Raw genomic sequence first — 17,150 nt, forward strand, 5'->3', positions numbered from 1 at the left:
TCTTTCTTTCTTCTCACCTTCCTAAATTTTTCTTCCACGAACCAGAATGCTACGCTCATCCTTAAACTGGAAGGTCCCATTAGAATTCCAAGTGACCGCACGTTGGAACTGCCCCCCCCCAGGCACGCAGCGGTTTGCTGGGGGTGGGGGGTGCAGGGTGTGTGCAAACCCAGCGAAGGTGCCCTGTGGAAATGCCACAGATGGCAGCAAAGCATCACAGCAGGGAAGAGTGAGTAAAGCCTCTCAATGGATTTCTGTTAATGCTATGAATATCTAAACTCAGATTTTATATTTCCAATCAAAAAGATTTATATTTACACTTAAATTTTATAGCAATAACTTTAGACTTCTCTCCACCGTCTTATTTTGTGCTTCCTAAATTCTATTTTTCTTAGCTGCTTCTTTTCCAAACTTTTCTGACTTCTGTTGGTTTAAGTTTTCTTTATCCCATGTTTATCCCTGTACAGTTCCTATTATTTTAGGAAGACTCTTGAAGTTGTAACATAAACACTTTTGGTGTTTCTAACGCAACATAAAGTCAATACTTTTTCCTTTAGACGTTTTAAGCTCCTCGTGATCTGGAACTGTAGTTCAACTTTAGTTTAATCCACAGTATTTTTTTGTTTACAGTTGGCGATTATTATTTTTTTTTTTTTGCGGTATGCGGGCCTCTCACTGTTGTGGCGTCTCCCGTTGCGGAGCACAGGCTCCGGACGCACAGGCTCAGCGGCCATGGCTCACGGGCCCAGCTGCTCCACGGCATGTGGGATCTTCCCGGACCGGGGCACAAACCCGTGTCCCCTGCATCAGCAGGCAGACTGTCAACCACTGTGCCACCGGGGAAACCCCAGTCGGCGATTATTTTTGCTTAATAACACGTATAGATTTCTTTGTTCATTGTTGCTTTTTTTTTCTTTTCTGTACTTTGATTTCCAAATAAGCTCTCCTACTCCAAATGATGTGGGTAGAACTGGTATTAATATCTCCACTTGACAGACGACTGAGACAGATTTCATGTTTCTCCCAAGACAATCCAAGTATTAATTCTTCTATAGAAGTGATTTATAGATAAGTAATTTGTATACATGACAAATAGAGAAGTAAAACCATTTAAACTTTTGTCATGAGATTCTTCAAGACTTATTTTTGCTGTTGACAGACTGTCCCTTGGGAATGTTTTTAGGATGCTTTTGTCCAGGTCATTTGCAAAGATGGCCTGTGGTGAATTTGACGTATGTTTGAGAAAACGCAGTTATAGAACTCTTGTGGTATGGAATATAGATCATTCAGAAAAATGATGTTAAAAGTATACAACATTATATTTGACCTGTGTCACCTGTAGAGAGTTGTCATAGTTCAGCTACTGTGCACTTGCAAAAATCATGTCAGATGACTTATTTTAAAGCCCAGCCACCTGTTTTTTTTTCCTCACCACAAAGCGCATATCCAGAGACCATGCCATCAGCCATAGATATGGTAAGAATTGCCCTGCTGCATTATAGCCACCAAAGCGATGTTCCCTGAGAGATGTTTGCAAAACTTCTGTATTTCTGTTGTATCTTTCTTTTCTTTCTCGTCTTTTACGCCTTTGGCACAGGGTCCTATTTACTTTTAATCCTAAAATAAAAGTGAGCCCCTTTCCAGTTGGCATAAATTCAGGAAGTAAAGTTCAGGCCACATTGGGGCCACGTGGTCAGCACTGAAAAAGGCAAAGAGGAAAGGAAAGAAACTGGGCTTGAGATTCTCTGAATCAAGCATGACTTGAGTCAGATTTTCTCTGGAACCTTCAGTTATAGAATGCAAAAATGCCACTCATTGCTGAAACAACAAGCAGCGGCAGCATAGATGCTGTGCACACCTCACCTGGGGCTCCTCTGTCCTGGAGCCCCTCTTCATTGCCCTAAAGGAGGAAGTACACGGCTTCCAGTGTACGTGGTGGGGAGTAGATGGTAGTGTGTCTGAATTCTCTTTACTGCCCTCTCACTCGATTAATGGTCTGTCTACCTGTATGTAGAATTCTAGATACGATTATTTTCTCTCAGAACTTCAGTGTTATAACTGCATTGTCTTCTGGCGTTTATTGCGGCTAGTGAGTCTGTTCATAAATACCTGTCATTCCTTCACAGCTAAGTTATTGACTCTGGGAGGCTTTTAAGAATTTTTTCCTCTTGACCCTTAATGTATTAATATTCTGTAATCAATGCTCTGTAATTTTTACTGCTGTATTTAGGTATGGTCTTTTAAAAATGCATCTTACTTGGTACTGTGTGCTGTTACAAATGGGAGGCCACAGGTGTTTCCACCCTGTAAAATTCTTAGCCTTTCTTTCTCCAAATATTGCCCTTGCCATTCTCTTCACCTGCCTGAACTCGCATTACGTTCCATCTGTGTGTCCCCCCCCATGTGTTCCGGGTGAGTCTGTCAGTTCTGGCTGATCTTCATTGTGTCTTCAATTGTCTCCTGTTCTCTTGCCTACTGTTTCTCCCCTGAATTTTTAGTTTCACGTTGCTTATTTTGAGGGGAGGGGAAAGTACCTGACCTAGTTTTTAAATTTATTTTTCTTAACATCTTTATTGGAGTATAATTGCTTTACAATGGTGTGTTAGTTTCTGCTTTACAACAAAATGAATCAGTTATATATATACATATGTTCCCATATCTCTTCCCTCTTGCGTCTCCCTCCCTCCCTCTCCCACCCCTCTAGGTGGTCACAAAGCACCAAGCTGATCTCCCTGTGCTATGCGGCTGCTTCCCACTAGCTATCTAGTTTACGTTTGGTAGTGTATATATGTCCATGCCTCTCTCTCGCTTTGTCGCAGCTTACCCTTCCCCCTCCCCGTATCCTCAAGTCCATTCTCTAGTAGGTATGTGTCTTTATTCCTGTCTTACCCCTAGGTTCTTCATGACATTTTTTTTCTTAAATTCTATATGTGTTAGCATACGGTATTTGTCTCTCTTTCTTACTTACTTCACCCTGTATGACAGACTCTAGCTCTATCCACCTCATTACAAATAGCTCAATTTCATTTCTTTTTATGGCTAATATTCCATTGTATATATGTGCCACATCTTCTTTATCCATTCATCTGATGATGGACACTTAGGTTGTTTCCATCTCCAGGCTATTGTAAATAGAGCTGCAGTGAACATTTTGGTACATGACTCTTTTTGAATTATGGTTTTCTCAGGGTATATGCCCAGTAGTGGGATTGCTGGGATATATGGTAATTCTATTTGTAGTTTTTAAGGAACCTCCATACTGTTCTCCCAGTGGCTGTATCAATTTACATTCCCACCAACAGTGCAAGAGTGTTTCCTTTTCTCCACACCCTCTCCAGCATTTATTGTTTCTAGATTTTTTGATGATGGCCATTCTGACTGGTGTGAGATGATATCTCATTGTAGTTTTGATTTACATTTCTCTAATGATTAATGATGTTGAGCATTCTTTCATGTGTTTGTTGGCAATCTGTATATCTTCTTTGGAGAAATGTCTATTTAGGTCTTCTGCCCATTTTTGGATTGGGTTGTTTGTTTTTTTGTTATTAAGCTGCATGAGCTGCTTATAAATTTTGGAGATTAATCCTTTGCCTGACCTAGTTTTGTAATTTTGTTTTTATGACTGCCACCCTTTTTCTTTCTCAAGTTTAAACAAGTGTGTTGAAAGTCTTGATTTCAGATTCCTCTTACTTTTATTTTTTGGGTTCTCTATACCTTCCTGTTTATTGGATTTGCAAGTGGTTTTTCATGCCATATAATCAGTTGTCTTCATACTCAAATAACAGTTCGGCTGGTTATAAAAGTAATTTAGCCCATTCGTTGTCAGAGGACTTTGTAGGCCTCGTTCTATTCTGCTTAAATGCTGCTGTGGAGGTGTCTGAAGCTAACATAATTTTTTCCCCTTTATATAAAGTCTTCGTATTTTTTCTTGGCTGTCCAGAGGATTCTGTCTCCAGTCCACATTAAGATATATCTTAGTGTTGATTATTATGTGTCATATTTTCTTGCAACATATGTCCCTGATTATAATGATTCAAATTTGTAACTTAGGAAAACTCACATTTTCTAGAACTGTATTACTAAACGTGTGCTGTTTCATTCAGCATTCGTCCTATTTCTACTCTAACTCTTTAACTCCTTTTTTCCATTTCCTTTTGCTTTTTTTTTTTTTACTATTCTGCCTTATGCTGCTTACTTTGTGCTTTCATTTCTGTAATTCTTTTCCAACTTAATTTCCTCACTTTTTCTTACCTTATCTGTTTAATGCATAATCTTGTTATACAATCACTCATTTTTAGAAAAACTTGTTGCTGCAGTGTTTACCCTCTTGTGACAACATTTTATCCTTGCTCTTCCTGTTCTTTGCCTTTCTTCTTTGTGGGATCTATCATGGAGTATGTTTTCCCTAAAACCAGCTATTTGAAAGAATTTAATATGGGGCAAGGCCCAGGGCCATGTTCTAACCTGGCAGGAATTTTCCTTGTGACCCAAGTTTAAAAAGCCTTTCCTCCTTCACGGCCCAATCTCAGACAGACGTTTCCTCCAAGTGGTGGTCTGTCGGGATGATTTCTCACTCAACCCTGCTTCCTTGGCAACTGTGAACGAAACAAGGTCCCAGGAAGTGTCAGTGCTACCTGCTGTGGCCCTCACCCTGGAGAACTGCTTTGCTGCCTTTTTCCCTGGGCTCTTTGCTCTGTGCTCCATTTCCCTACTGTTTTTAGCAGTCCTTCGACCTACATTTCAGTATCTCCTCATTTTATGAAAGTTCATTTTTCCTTAGCTTCTGTGAGCTGGCTTCCTCACAGGTAAATTTTAGATACTTCCTACCTGGCCTAATAGCTATGCCCACGGGATGAGAGAACCTGTGTAAAAACAGCAGTTTCTCACACCACAGGCTTTGGATGGATGGAAGATGGTTGGTTCCCTTAGTAGCCTTTCCTTTCCTGCTTTCAGGTAATTACTGCACGTGGGAAGGCTAATGCCACGTTTTACTGCCCCTGCCTTTCCTGGCAACCTTCCCCTCGCCATCCTTAGACACACGGGGGTGTGCTCTTTCCCGTGTGTCCCTGTGTACCTCCGTGTTGGCATCTGTCAGCCCGGATCATTACACAGATCACCTGTGTAGAGTCACCACGTTTCACTGGGCGGATCTAAATAAAATAGTGGTTGAATAAACGGAGGCAAATTTTTCGGTCACGTTTCCCAGTGTTTCTTGTCCCCAATCTCAACGGGACATATAATCTAGCCCTTTAAAGGGACAGTGTTCTGCAAATCGTCAGCTAACGATTTCACTGGTTATCAGTTGTGGACCTCTCTACCACCACTCTTCACCCCGCGGACTCTAATCTTACTGAAAAACTTTATTACCAAAAAGCAAGTCTGTGTCTTCTTACCTTCTACTCACCAGGTTTAATGACCTCCTCTTGCGATGTCGGGAACTGGATACCTGGACACAAGATCTCGCCCTTCCGGCTGTGGTGTGGCTTTCTGGCTTCTTCAACCCTCAGTCCTTCTTAACCGGTAAGGGCTGGGGCAGGGCGGCCCCTGATGCTGACAGAGTCACACCCCCTAGCAGAACCCCAGCCACTCCCCCTGCCCTGGCCACTACAGAGGAAACAAAACGCCCGGCAGGACAGGAGCAGCTAAGAGAGGTGGGATGGGGTTCACCCCGGTAAACGTTTCCCGTCACGGGCGGCCCGGTCTCTCACATCGGTTCCACTCTGGCACGGCAGAGCATAAGCTAACTAGGGATAGCCGTGCCAGTAAAACTCCGTCCACCAAAGCAGGGAGGTGGTCCTGCTCTAGTGCAGCCACGTGGAATGCCCAAGAACACCCCGTGGGCCCAAAGCACGCCTCACTCAGGGAGATGCTCAGCTTAGACGGGTGGCTCCTGGGACCCTTCTGTCTGTGGCTTTATCCTACTCCATTCCTGTCCGTCCTCCTCCCAAAGCAATCATGCAGACCACGGCTCGAAGAAACGAGTGGCCGCTGGATAAAATGTGCTTGAATGTTGAGGTTACCAAAAAAACGAAGGAGGATTATGGGCACCCCCCCAGGGAAGGCGCATACCTCCACGGGCTCCTCATGGAAGGTAAGATGTCCCAAAGAGTGAACCTTTCTCACTCAGCTTCAAGTTGGTATTTGTCCTTTGTTTATTCCATTGCTCAGCACTCACTCACACTGGTGGTTATTTACTTCGTTTCCGGCTTTCGAACAATTTAAATGCTAAGATAGGTAGATAGGATGTGTGTCCAATGTGAGCCAAATTTTAAGGCCATGGCTATCACTTAAAGACCTATACACTGAATTTACTTTGCTTTTGAATCAGTACAAAACTTTCTTCTCCTTTTTAAAAAACTGTTTAACTTCACCCTTGTGGTAAAATACCATCTCTCTAAGCCTGTAAGATGCCAATGCATATTGTGAATCTCTGGGCAAAGGGGTAGAATATGCAGTAGCTTCCAAGTTTATTCACCCATGCATTTATCTCATCTTGTAGACCGCTTCCTCTTACCTTAAAGGGCACTTGGAGAAATGCTTTCCAAGTCTCTGCCAAGATGCTCCTTTTTCACTTTCAACATCTGAACACGTGTGGCATGTGCTTTAAAGGCGGGGTAGGTGGTATAAACAACAAGTGACCTGAACTTAGACGAAGAAAAGAATGTGCAGTGGGGAGGGAATGTGGTGAGTTGGACACGTCTTATACTGACCATAAGCATGCAGATGCACTTCTTTAAAGGAAGGACAAACAACTAGTTTGCTTTACTGCATCTGTGATTCTCTCTCACGGAATCTGTTTTCATGTAGGTAAGGTTTACACCTTTTAAATTCAGATCATTTAGTTTACTGTTCACAGGAGAGAGTTCAGGCATTAGCACAGGAGCAAGAAGAGTCTGTGCTTACAGTGTATGCGTGGCCCCTGGGCAGCAAGTACCCTCATCTCCCTCCCATCTCAGTCATGGGCCAGCTCGCTAAGGAAGCCACTGATGGAGTGAAGTGACAAAACCGGAACGTTTATTGCCTACAACAGACAGAGGCTCAGTACCAACATACAGCACGGTTGTAACCCTTGGGTTTATGCTGTAGGTGCCAGATGGGACAGCGAGTCAGGAGCCATCGTGGACGCCTACCTCAAGGAGTTAAGGTCTGCAATGCCAGTCATCTTTGCAAAAGCCATACCCGCGGACAGACAGGAAACCCAACACACCTACGAGTGCCCTGTGTACAAAACCAAAACGAGGGGCCCCAACCGTGTCTGGACCTTCAGGTTGAAGAGCAAAGAAAAGGCGGCCAAATGGGTCCTGGCAGGCGTGGCCCTCCTGCTGGAGGCGTAACAACGGCCCTTGCAGAGGGGCTTCTATTCCTCCCACCGGAGCACCGCGGAGATGTCCTTGTTCCCGCACGGTCGTTTATCCTACTGAGAGGCATAAAACAGAGTCCAGCTTATGTACCTTTTAAGTAACTAACTTAGCATTCGTTGTTTTTAAACAAACACCATCTTTGAAAAGTAGAGAAGGGGGACAAAAAGAAGCAACTGTAGAAAAAAAGATGGGAACCCTACTGAAAATGTTCATTTTTAGCTCTCCCCAGCCTTCCTGCAACACAAAAAAGAGTACAGTATAGATCACATTTTCATCAACGTTCCACTGAACCTCCAAAACAATATGGTTGGAAGTCTGCTCCCGGTCCATACACGCGGGAGCCTAGTTCTTGTAGATAAACAAAAAGTATTAGCCTTTATATTCTCTTAAAATATAAAAGCCACTGGCCCCAGGCAGCCGCTCCTCCTGGCCAGCAGCCCTCCAGTGTCCAGAATGTGACAGACAGTCCACTTTTTGTTCAAGTGTTAACAAAAATAACAAAAATAAAACTCAAGATCTACAGGTAATTGCACCTTGTAATTTAGGGGAACATTTTCAATATAAATTTCCAATGACCCAGAGCAGCTTAAACTATGGTCACTTGTGATAAGGTAAACTTAAAGGGGACGTAACCCGTCACAAGCTGGCCTCCAGGGACTGGTTTGGGAGGTAAAAGATCAAGGCAACAAAGGCAAGAGCTGCTTACACAATGTTTTCTCTGGGGTAACTCTACCCCCCTCATCTAAACTATGTTTTTTAAATCAGCTGCAGATGCTTTTAACAATTCAATCTATAAACAGGCCTGCGTATACATGTATGTCGATTCCTCTCTCGTCTTCCTGAGAAATCTTTTGAAGTATATAAACAAACAATCTTTAAAAAAAAATAGTATTTAGATCTACAAAGAATTTCTGTATACAAACACAACCATAAGAAATCTTAGGCACAAATGGCATGTCTTGTCGGAGTCCTCCATGGTGAGCTGGCTGGTTCTTCTCTTAGTTGTCTTTTACCAGCTGCTTTTGTAAGCTGAGAAAAAATGGGACGCATTAGTGGGACGGAGGCACGAGCACAGCGGCATCCTAGGTTAGAGGCTCAACCATCCCCTGGAGTACCAAGCCCGAACCGGCTCCTGTCACCAGCTCAGGCCCGACTCCTCACGCACACACAGTGGTGCGGGCCGGCCCCCAGGGCCACTCGCCTGACTCCTGCGTCCCTACAAGCAGCCTCCTCGTCCGAGCGCACGTGACCCAAGCCTCCCCTCTCCTTAGGGCTGCCTTGGGCCTTCACAGCTTTCCCTCAGCCTGCCTTGTAGACTCTTTACTGTTGGAGGCAGTCAGGGGGAAATTCTAGCAAAGGAGGGAACTTCCCGATAGGGAAAATACCAGTCCCAAGCTTGCCCAATGCAAAGAGACACAGGACGACTGGCACTCGATGTGGTTTCTAAGAAGCAACTGAAACAAGTCAACCCCGTACCTGCCTAGAGGGTCTCCCCAGCTGCACGCGGGCATTACAACCTCTGTTTTTGATTTGTGAGGCTTACCTCTCCAGATATTCCTTAACGTTATTATAACCGTAAAACTTGGCCAGATGAATGAGGATGCCTGTGGCACAGCGACCATCACGCTTCCGACAGTAACTGCAATTGCAGATGCCCCGGCAGGGAGGACACACCCAACCCTAGGGAAGCAATGGCAGCAGGAATGCCCCCGTTATCAACAGGCTCTCCCCGCAAGATGAGCTTCTGATTGAGCCTGGATCACTCAGCCTCTCCACCAATCTTTAATCACGTGAGACTCTTCAGATAATCCTTCACCCTGTGACAGGTACTAATGTCTCCTTCCCCTGGCATGTTTCAAAAAGGTCCAGAAAGGTTGATCACCCCAGATCACGCATGCAGAAACACTGAAGCGTGTTGGTTTTAAACAGAACCAGGTGCATAGTTAGTAGACGTATGTTCAAAAAGTTTTGGAGCATTTCAGGTATCAGAGCAAGTGCAGGGCCCCTTACAACTTCACAGGTCACACGCCCAGGAGGTCGGCCCTGCTTCTGAGAGCATAGGGTTTCTCAAATCACTCAACCTGAGTAGCAGTTTACATTCACCTGCAAACTCGGGACAGTCTATTTACCCCCATGACTGCTGCATAAGAGGTCTTGCAGCAGTTAAGAGCACAGACTCTGGAGCCAGACTGCCCAGGTTCAAGGGCATACACACTAACCATCATACTATGTATTATCTCATTTTACAGAGAGAACCAAGGTGTTGGGAGGCTAAAAGAATAACAACTGAAATAAACTGCACTAACAGACGTGAAATCTCAGAGCAGTGCAGGTGCGCACAGAAAGCACCCTACACCACGGTATACCCACCCCCTGGGCCTGGCCCCGGCAAATCCAAGGTAAAGGACGCTGCTGGAGGAAAGGGACACAGGCTTGCCTGTACAAACCCTAACTAAGAAAGCTTGCCTCTGACCCTGGAAAGCGAAACGCACTCTCTTCTGCAGTCCTATCTAGGGCAGGAAACTCTACTTTTCATTGCTGCCAGTCTCAAGAGGCAGAATGAAAAGGAGGGTGGTGAGGGGGGTCTACAAAACCCAGAGCTCTGCAGCTGCAGGTACCCGATAGAGGGCCCAGGAGCCCCGTCCTCAGCTTGCTCCCCTCACCGATACAACTCAGGCCGAGGCGAGCACTGTGCCTACCGGGTCCAGCAGCGCCGATCGCACGTCCTCCCCGTAGCGATTCCGCAGGCAAGGCCCACAAAACTGTCCTCGCACCCCGCCGCAGCTCTGGTTCCGACACACCGTCTTGGTGTCAATGGTCTTCTGCCGACACTGGTGGCAAGTGTTACCCTGCGGTGGAAGGCGGTGGGTGGTGAACATGGGATTTGGAGGGGGAGGCCCACGAGGCCACACGGATATCCTAAGTGCACAAAGCAGCCCTGCCTCTCCCCCAGAATCGAGCAGTGCTGTTTCTCTGGTACAAACACTGGCACTCTCTGGCAGCCTGTAAGCACTTTTAATTCTGGGGCCAGAGAAGCCTCTTAGGGCAGATGAGACTGAGCCGGGAACCTGGAAGAAATGAAATGATCAGCTGGACAGAAATGATGGGAGAGACCAGAGCCCACAGGGGTGACAGGTGACTGAGTGATAAGCCCTGGGCAGCATCGCACGGCTCCCACCCAGTTCCTAGCAATCCGGTTACGTTCAGGATAAATCTCCTGGTTTTAAAACGCTGGCGATTCAATTGAAAACCTTTTAACAGTATTTAAGACACTGTCCCATTATCTAAAAAGGATGCGAAACGACACAAAGCCATCCTCTACATTACCATTCTAAAAGACTTAACACATTTCCTACCTACCAAAGATATTCTATCAAACTTTAGTTTCTATTGGTTATATAAAATATATATTATACGTACATTTTCAACAGTGTTAATACAGTGTTAATATTGGAAATATATTTCTGTTGGTTATAAAAGCGTATTAGTTTTTTCAACGTTTAAAACATAAAAACTATTTAAAATATAACAATTACAACTGTGCTTTTCCAGACTACACCCCTGCCTCCCCCCACAGATAATGCATCCCCCAGAGAGACCTGTCTCCCCTTTCCCAGTTACAGCTGCTCCCACTCGGAGCCCACCTCTGCGCCCTGGGGAGACGGCACAAACGCGTAAGCCCAGATACAGTTTAAAACAAGGCAGGATTTCAAATACCAGTGCCTGGGACTCCCAGTATAAGTCACGATCATGTGAATTATTCATCAGATATACTTTACCAGAACTTTATCATAGATTTTATCTCGAACAGTTATGGCCACATTCTCCAAGTCCTCTTCAGTGATGTCCTCCACTGGCCGAAAAGAAGATACACGGCGACGTCGTCGATATCCCTGGCATCTCCCCTGCAGAACGAGCCAAAGCAGAACTGGGCATTAGATGGCTTGGGCGGTTAAAAACAAATTATAGAAGTTTTAAGCTCCTCAGAGCTCTAGGACCATGCATGTTAACTATGTCCCTCTTCTATTTCCCTGAAATCATTCATACATTTTAGTCATTTGCTGAGCTCCTATCCTTAGTGCCAAGCCTCCCTGATAGCAAGGTGACACAGGACGATAAACCAGAAGCTCAGGGTTTCCCTGACCACTGAATGGTCACCTGCGGCAAGCTCTGTGAGGCCGGGGAAGTGAACCACACTGAACAGCCAAAGCCACAAATAGGAAGGGTCCAGAGTGTCTTGCTCTAGACTGAAAGCACTCCAAACTCCCCATTCCTAAACAGAAAGACCAGAGGCATCACTGTACTTGCCCACAAGCAAAACCACGAAGCCACCTGCTGCCGTTATCAGCCCTTTACAGCCTCCACTGGAGATGAAGCTGGGGTCCTAACCATTGCTCGGTTTAGAGGAAGGACCCGCTTCATGGCCTACAGCTTAGATCAAGCGCAAGCTTAGGCCCGGGGTTCTTTTCCGAGTGCGGTCCCAGGAGTACCCACAGCATCTGGGAACTTGGCTGAAATGCAACTTCTCAGCTGCTGCAGACCTACTGAGTCAGAACCTCAGCGCTCTCACCGAGCCCCAGAGGGCTGTGATGAACGCTCACATGCGAGGACCGCTGGCTTAGACAAAGAAGCATTGGTTCATTATAGTCAGAAAATACCCCGCTTGTTGTCTTCCTTCTTCTGAAACTGTAAAACTCTTCTGCGAACTTGGCGGCCGACACGGTGAAGTTCTCCAGGGCGAACTTCTCGGGAGGCCGTGCGCTCCGGGCCGGGTTGGTGCGCCGTGTGATCTGTCCCTCTGAGAAGGCCCGCCTCACTGCTTTCTTCTTCTGCAGGTGAGAGCACAGACACACACAACTGGCTGCTTTCTGGAATGAAAGCCATCTAGCAACCGACTGTGTGCATGAGTACTGGAATCAATAGATACAAGGAGTTCCACTTACAGAAGCTGAGTTCGGGGTTCGGAGCGGGAAGAAATCTGGCATTGAGTTCAATTCCGCCAATAATTGAGCAAGCTGAAGTTCAGAAGAAAGAAAGGATCGTGCATAAATATTGCCACGTCTACCTCATCTAACACGTTATCACAAGTCTTCCAGTTTGCAGCCATGAGAAACTTGTAGTTTACATAAGATCTCAGCAGTTGTTATTTTTTTAACCTCACATGTAAAGATTTTTATCTACGCAGGTGAGATGCTGATAGCATGAGAGGAATAAAATCTATGCCCGTTCCTTAGGTAGAAGAAGACACGATGAAAACTGTCCTGGAAGGTCCAAGGCCTGGAGCATGCGGTTAGAATCGTGACTGGGCTACTAACTCTCAGTGTGACCCTGGAACCTATCATTTTGCCCACCTGAATCAAGTTTCATCACGTTCACAACAGAAAAGGCCCAACTAGATCATTCCGGCAGTTATTCAGAGCTCCGAAACACTGAGTCTTTAAGTTGGTTAATTTCTTATCAATAAAAATAATTTCTGAAAATATTCCCAAATAAACACCTAAGAACACCAAATAACAGGCATTAACGTGCCAATCAATTTAATTAGGATTCCTTTTAGTTTTAGACTTACACAGAGGTATGGGTGTCACCCCTAAATCCTAAAATCATGAACATAGTTCTTATTTTTTATTTTTTTTTTACGGTACACGGACCTCTCACTGTTGTGGCCTCTCCCGTTGCAGAGCACAGGCTCCAGACGCGCAGGCCCAGCGGCCATGGCTCACGGGCCCAGCCGCTCCGCGGCATGTGGGATCTTCCCGGACCGGGGCACGAACCCGTGTCCCCTGCATCGGCAGGCAGACTCTCAACCACTGCACCACCAGGGAAGCCCTCATAGTTCTTATTTTAAAGATGCAGAGAGATACGACACTAAAAATTTCTCTTAACTGAGCACAAATATGTCTCTGGATAAATTATACCCCGAAGTAGGATTTATATTTTCTTAAGCAACTTAATAGACATATAATAAGACTGCATATACAGAATCATTAAATTATGCTTTTTAAAAAGAAAATATTAAAGAAAAAAATATACCAAAATACTAAAAGTGATGATGATTTTTTTAAATTCTGTGTGTATAAAATTATGAAGGAAACCACAGTTACTGACCACATACAGAAAAACCAAATACACAAAGATTTCACCTTGTTCCATTAATTATTCTGGTGAAAACATTTTAAAGTGATTCAAAACTGCTCAGTTCCTTTTAATACCTAGACCCCTTTCATTCCTTTAGCTGATATCTTGACACTACAGCATCTAGGTTGAAAGCTGCCTGCCTGACCTGCACAAAACAACTTCTAAGTGGTCTTCATGACACCCACGTTTACACACTGCTTCTTTCTGCTGGGAACAGGGCCTCTCATCTCCGTAAAATACCACTGCATATTTGCAACATAACTTGATCAACAGTAAATGGCGTTTAGTCCATGGCACTGTGGAGGGGGCTAAAAATGGTCCTGGGAGTCTCTGTTCCCAAACCAGAGCTAATCAGGTGATAACCGCTTGGGGTCCAAGAAAGAACCCACAATGCCCAGAGCACACTTCCTGACCGAAGCCAAAGCAGCAGCATCTGTGGGGACGCAGCCCTGGGAGCCCCAACAGTGGTTGTCTTGGGCCGCGCGGCCTTACCATGGCTTTGTTCTCCTCGATGTTCATGGTCCTTTTCAGCAGGGCATCTGAGCTCTCCTGGCCCTCGTCCCTGGAGTCGTCCTCAGACTCAGAGGCAGAATCTTCCCTTTCCTTCCTCTGTCTGCAGCTTGTCTTTCTTCCAAGAATTCCACTCTTACTGTCCTGTATGTGCGAGCCAGAAAACAACGGCTCAGGAGAACTATTCTTACCGGCATTTTTTGCCGGTTTCTTGGTGGGGAACTGAAAGGCTACCCGAAGACCAATACTGCTTCTTCTCGGCCTGCTGCTTCTAGGTGGAGCCTCTTCTTCTTCATCTTCCTCTTCCTCACTCATGAAAGATGCTTTACCGTCATCACTGAGCTCTGACTCCACGAGCTAATGAAATGAGAGAAAGAACAAAGACAGTGCCTATAAACAAACCTTCAGAAAGACACACACTTAAAACCCCTCTGACAGTATTTTAGGAGAACAATGAATAGTTGAAAGCTCTCCCTTCCTATTGGTAGTTCCCTCTGAACTCTTCAGTTAAATGCGCAAGTACTTTGTAGATGAACAAAATCAAAGAGCAGGCTGCTACGCGCTCTGGCCCAGCCACACCCACCGGCAGACTGTGTTCTGTTCAGAGCATCAGGCTGGAAGCCAAACGCTGATGAGGTGGGCTCCTCCCCAGTGGACCACCCAAGCTGGCACACCTGGGAGCCCAGGAATATGGGAATAAAGAAAAGGGTGTGCATGACATCAGAGGTATCCTCAGGTAAAAATGGAGTGCTGAGTGAAAAATAAAGTACCATTCTGCCCTAACTAGCTGGAACACAACTCATGAGTAAGAGGGACAGGAGAGCTGACTTCATTTTAGTGCAGTGACCAAGGAGCAGGCAGATGACCTGCCTTCGGGGTCAGTGGCGGAACCTCATCCCCAGGATACACTGGGTCCTCACTCAATGGAAGCCTCCTCCCCTTTCTGTAACCCGCAGCGCCATGGGGTGCAATCAGGCAGACAGCTCTGCAGGGCAGCTGCAGGCACCTGTTCAGTCAGCTCAAGCAACTCTCAGCCTCAGTTTTCAGTCTCCACTCGGCATAGGTCTCCAGCATTAAAACATAACTTGGTTTCACACGTGAGAACACAGTAAGAATGGAAGGCAACAGCAAGGGGACATCTCAGATGCAAAGGACTCTTAGCAACAGCAGAGATGGGTTTAAATACTGGGATCGAGGTCATCACCTGGCCTCTTCCCTTGACCACAGGCTGGACAGTGTAGCCTGGGCACCTCTGTCAGGGACTCAGGTTGTGAGGAGAGCTGAGAACAGCACCAGGAGCCGCCTGGGATTCAGTTAATGACTCTGCTTCTTCCTCGGTGACCACCCCCCCAAATTCCAGCTGGACTCAAGTTAAAAATAAAGCGGCGGGAGGGAAAAAAAAAAAAGCAGACAGGGCTTCCCTGGTGGCTCAGTGGTTGAGAGTCTGCCTGCCGATGCAGGGGACACGGGTTCGTGCCCCGGTCTGGGAAGATCCCACATGCCGCGGAGCGGCTGGGCCCGTGAGCCATGGCCGCTGAGCCTGCGCGTCCGGAGCCTGTGCTCCGCAACGGGAGAGGCCACAACAGTGAGAGGCCCGCGTACCGCAAAAAAATAAAAAAAAAAAGCAGACAACTTCCAAACCTTGGTGTATGTATCAATGCACAAAAAGCCAGGCAGAGAAATAAGACTGTACTGTACGGAGTTACCTATTTGTTTTAATATCCTGAACTCTCCACATTAGTAGCTTTGGAATTCCAAATAGTGGGCTGCAGAGGAATCTATGTTAGAGGACACTGTTGGAGAACTTCAGAGGAGTTCTCTCCCCTGACTGGCTTTATTCATTTATCATAATCGCCGTCTAGCCCCCATCTCTTTACCAAGGCCGTGGAGTAGCGTACTACAAAGGACTGAAGTACAGAAAGAGTCACCAGTGGAGACTCCGACCTGAGAGCCAGCACCACGGCTGCGGCAGTTTCACGTCTGGCTACAAGACCACTGGACACCAACGTAGAGTCATACCCTATTGCCAGAAAGGTGGTCTCACCACTACTCGCTAGTGTGGGCAGGAGGTTGGGTGAGGAGGCAACAAGGCTTGCTTTCTCACTGAATTTCAAAATAAATGTACAGGTGGACCTGCCCTGAGCTATGAGTTATATCAGAGTCAACGTAACATGTCCCTAAATGTACAGATTTGGAAGAAAACCAAAAAAAAGGTGCTGGGGGTAATTCACTTTCGCATGCTGGAAACAAATTCTTTGAATATCCCAACATTACTTAGCTAAAGAAGAGAAGATAAACAAGTCACTAAGAGTAGATGATACCCATCAAGGTTTGGAAGGATCTCTAGAAACCGGAGCCTTGCTGGCCAGAACACAGGAACTGCCATGCAAATAACTTCTGTAAAGAGAGCCAAGGGGCGGGGGGCTGAGGCCAATAGGTTGGCACAGGTCTGTGTTGCTATTCACAGAAATAAATCACCATCAAGCAAGGCAGCCTACCATTAAGGCTTTCAGGCCTTAAGTCCCCCCAGGAAAAGGTGAAGGACAAAGCAACGCTACTGGTTACAGCTTCTTTAAACACCCACACAGGTTCCACGCCACGAGTGCTTCTCTGGGAGCTTCTGAACGTAATGAGGCTTAACCGCTCTATCCCTTATCTTGATACCAAAGAAGGAAGTGGTGTATTGATTTTATGAGATAAATGTATGCTACTTTCCAGTTAGTAAAAAACATTTTTATGCCTAAAAAAAATCCAAAGGCTGTTCTTCAAAGTTACCCTGAGATTCAAATACTGGTCGGCAGTCAACTGGCCTAACTAAACACATGGACTAAAAAGAGATCAACCAACAAGTCTCTTGATGGCAAAGGGCTGAGGGCAGACTTCCCTTAGGAATCAGACAAGCCCAGGTCACCTTTATCATTAAAAAGCCTGTCGTGATCCAAATCAAGAATGCACAGACAAAACTCTAAGTTTGTACCACAGCTAAATTTCTGCCAAATCAACTCCAAACCTAATTACTTGGCGCACAACAGAAAATGACTTTCAGGAACTTGTTACTCTCAGACCCTCCTCTTTTCAGATAAAAGAGGTTCAAAAAAGTCTGAAATAAATTCTCTGATAAGGATAATAAGGGACGCCTGG

The 17,150-nt window shown here is 45.7% G+C and overlaps 2 protein-coding genes across 10 annotated transcripts in view; one reads left to right on the plus strand and one right to left on the minus strand.

Annotated features, from left to right (window-relative positions):
* Positions 1 to 8,229, plus strand: part of DNAH11 (dynein axonemal heavy chain 11) — a 315,752-nt gene extending 307,523 nt beyond the window's left edge. The window contains 3 exon segments of the mRNA XM_049714548.1: positions 5,408 to 5,520; positions 5,951 to 6,091; positions 7,087 to 8,229. Of these exon segments, the coding sequence (XP_049570505.1) occupies positions 5,408 to 5,520; positions 5,951 to 6,091; positions 7,087 to 7,334 (502 nt within the window). The 3' untranslated portion in view covers positions 7,335 to 8,229.
* CDCA7L (cell division cycle associated 7 like) overlaps positions 6,993 to 17,150 on the minus strand; it is a 50,362-nt gene continuing 40,204 nt past the window's right edge. For 6 of the 9 annotated variants that reach the window (XM_033440514.2, XM_033440502.2, XM_049714545.1 and 3 more), the window contains 7 exons: positions 13,992 to 14,366; positions 12,305 to 12,376; positions 12,020 to 12,190; positions 11,141 to 11,266; positions 10,061 to 10,429; positions 8,905 to 9,041; positions 6,993 to 8,390 (listed from right to left, as the gene is read on the minus strand). In XM_033440514.2, the coding sequence (XP_033296405.1) occupies positions 8,360 to 8,390; positions 8,905 to 9,041; positions 10,061 to 10,429; positions 11,141 to 11,266; positions 12,020 to 12,190; positions 12,305 to 12,376; positions 13,992 to 14,366 (1,281 nt within the window). In that variant the 3' untranslated portion in view covers positions 6,993 to 8,359. The remainder of the gene's footprint in view (positions 8,391 to 8,904; positions 9,042 to 10,060; positions 10,430 to 11,140; positions 11,267 to 12,019; positions 12,191 to 12,304; positions 12,377 to 13,991; positions 14,367 to 17,150) is intronic. The other 3 variants (XM_033440536.2, XM_012534739.3, XM_004263445.4) reach the window with 1 other exon arrangement.

Source organism: Orcinus orca, chromosome 9 (assembly GCF_937001465.1).
Source record: "Orcinus orca chromosome 9, mOrcOrc1.1, whole genome shotgun sequence".
Taxonomy (NCBI): domain Eukaryota; kingdom Metazoa; phylum Chordata; class Mammalia; order Artiodactyla; family Delphinidae; genus Orcinus; species Orcinus orca.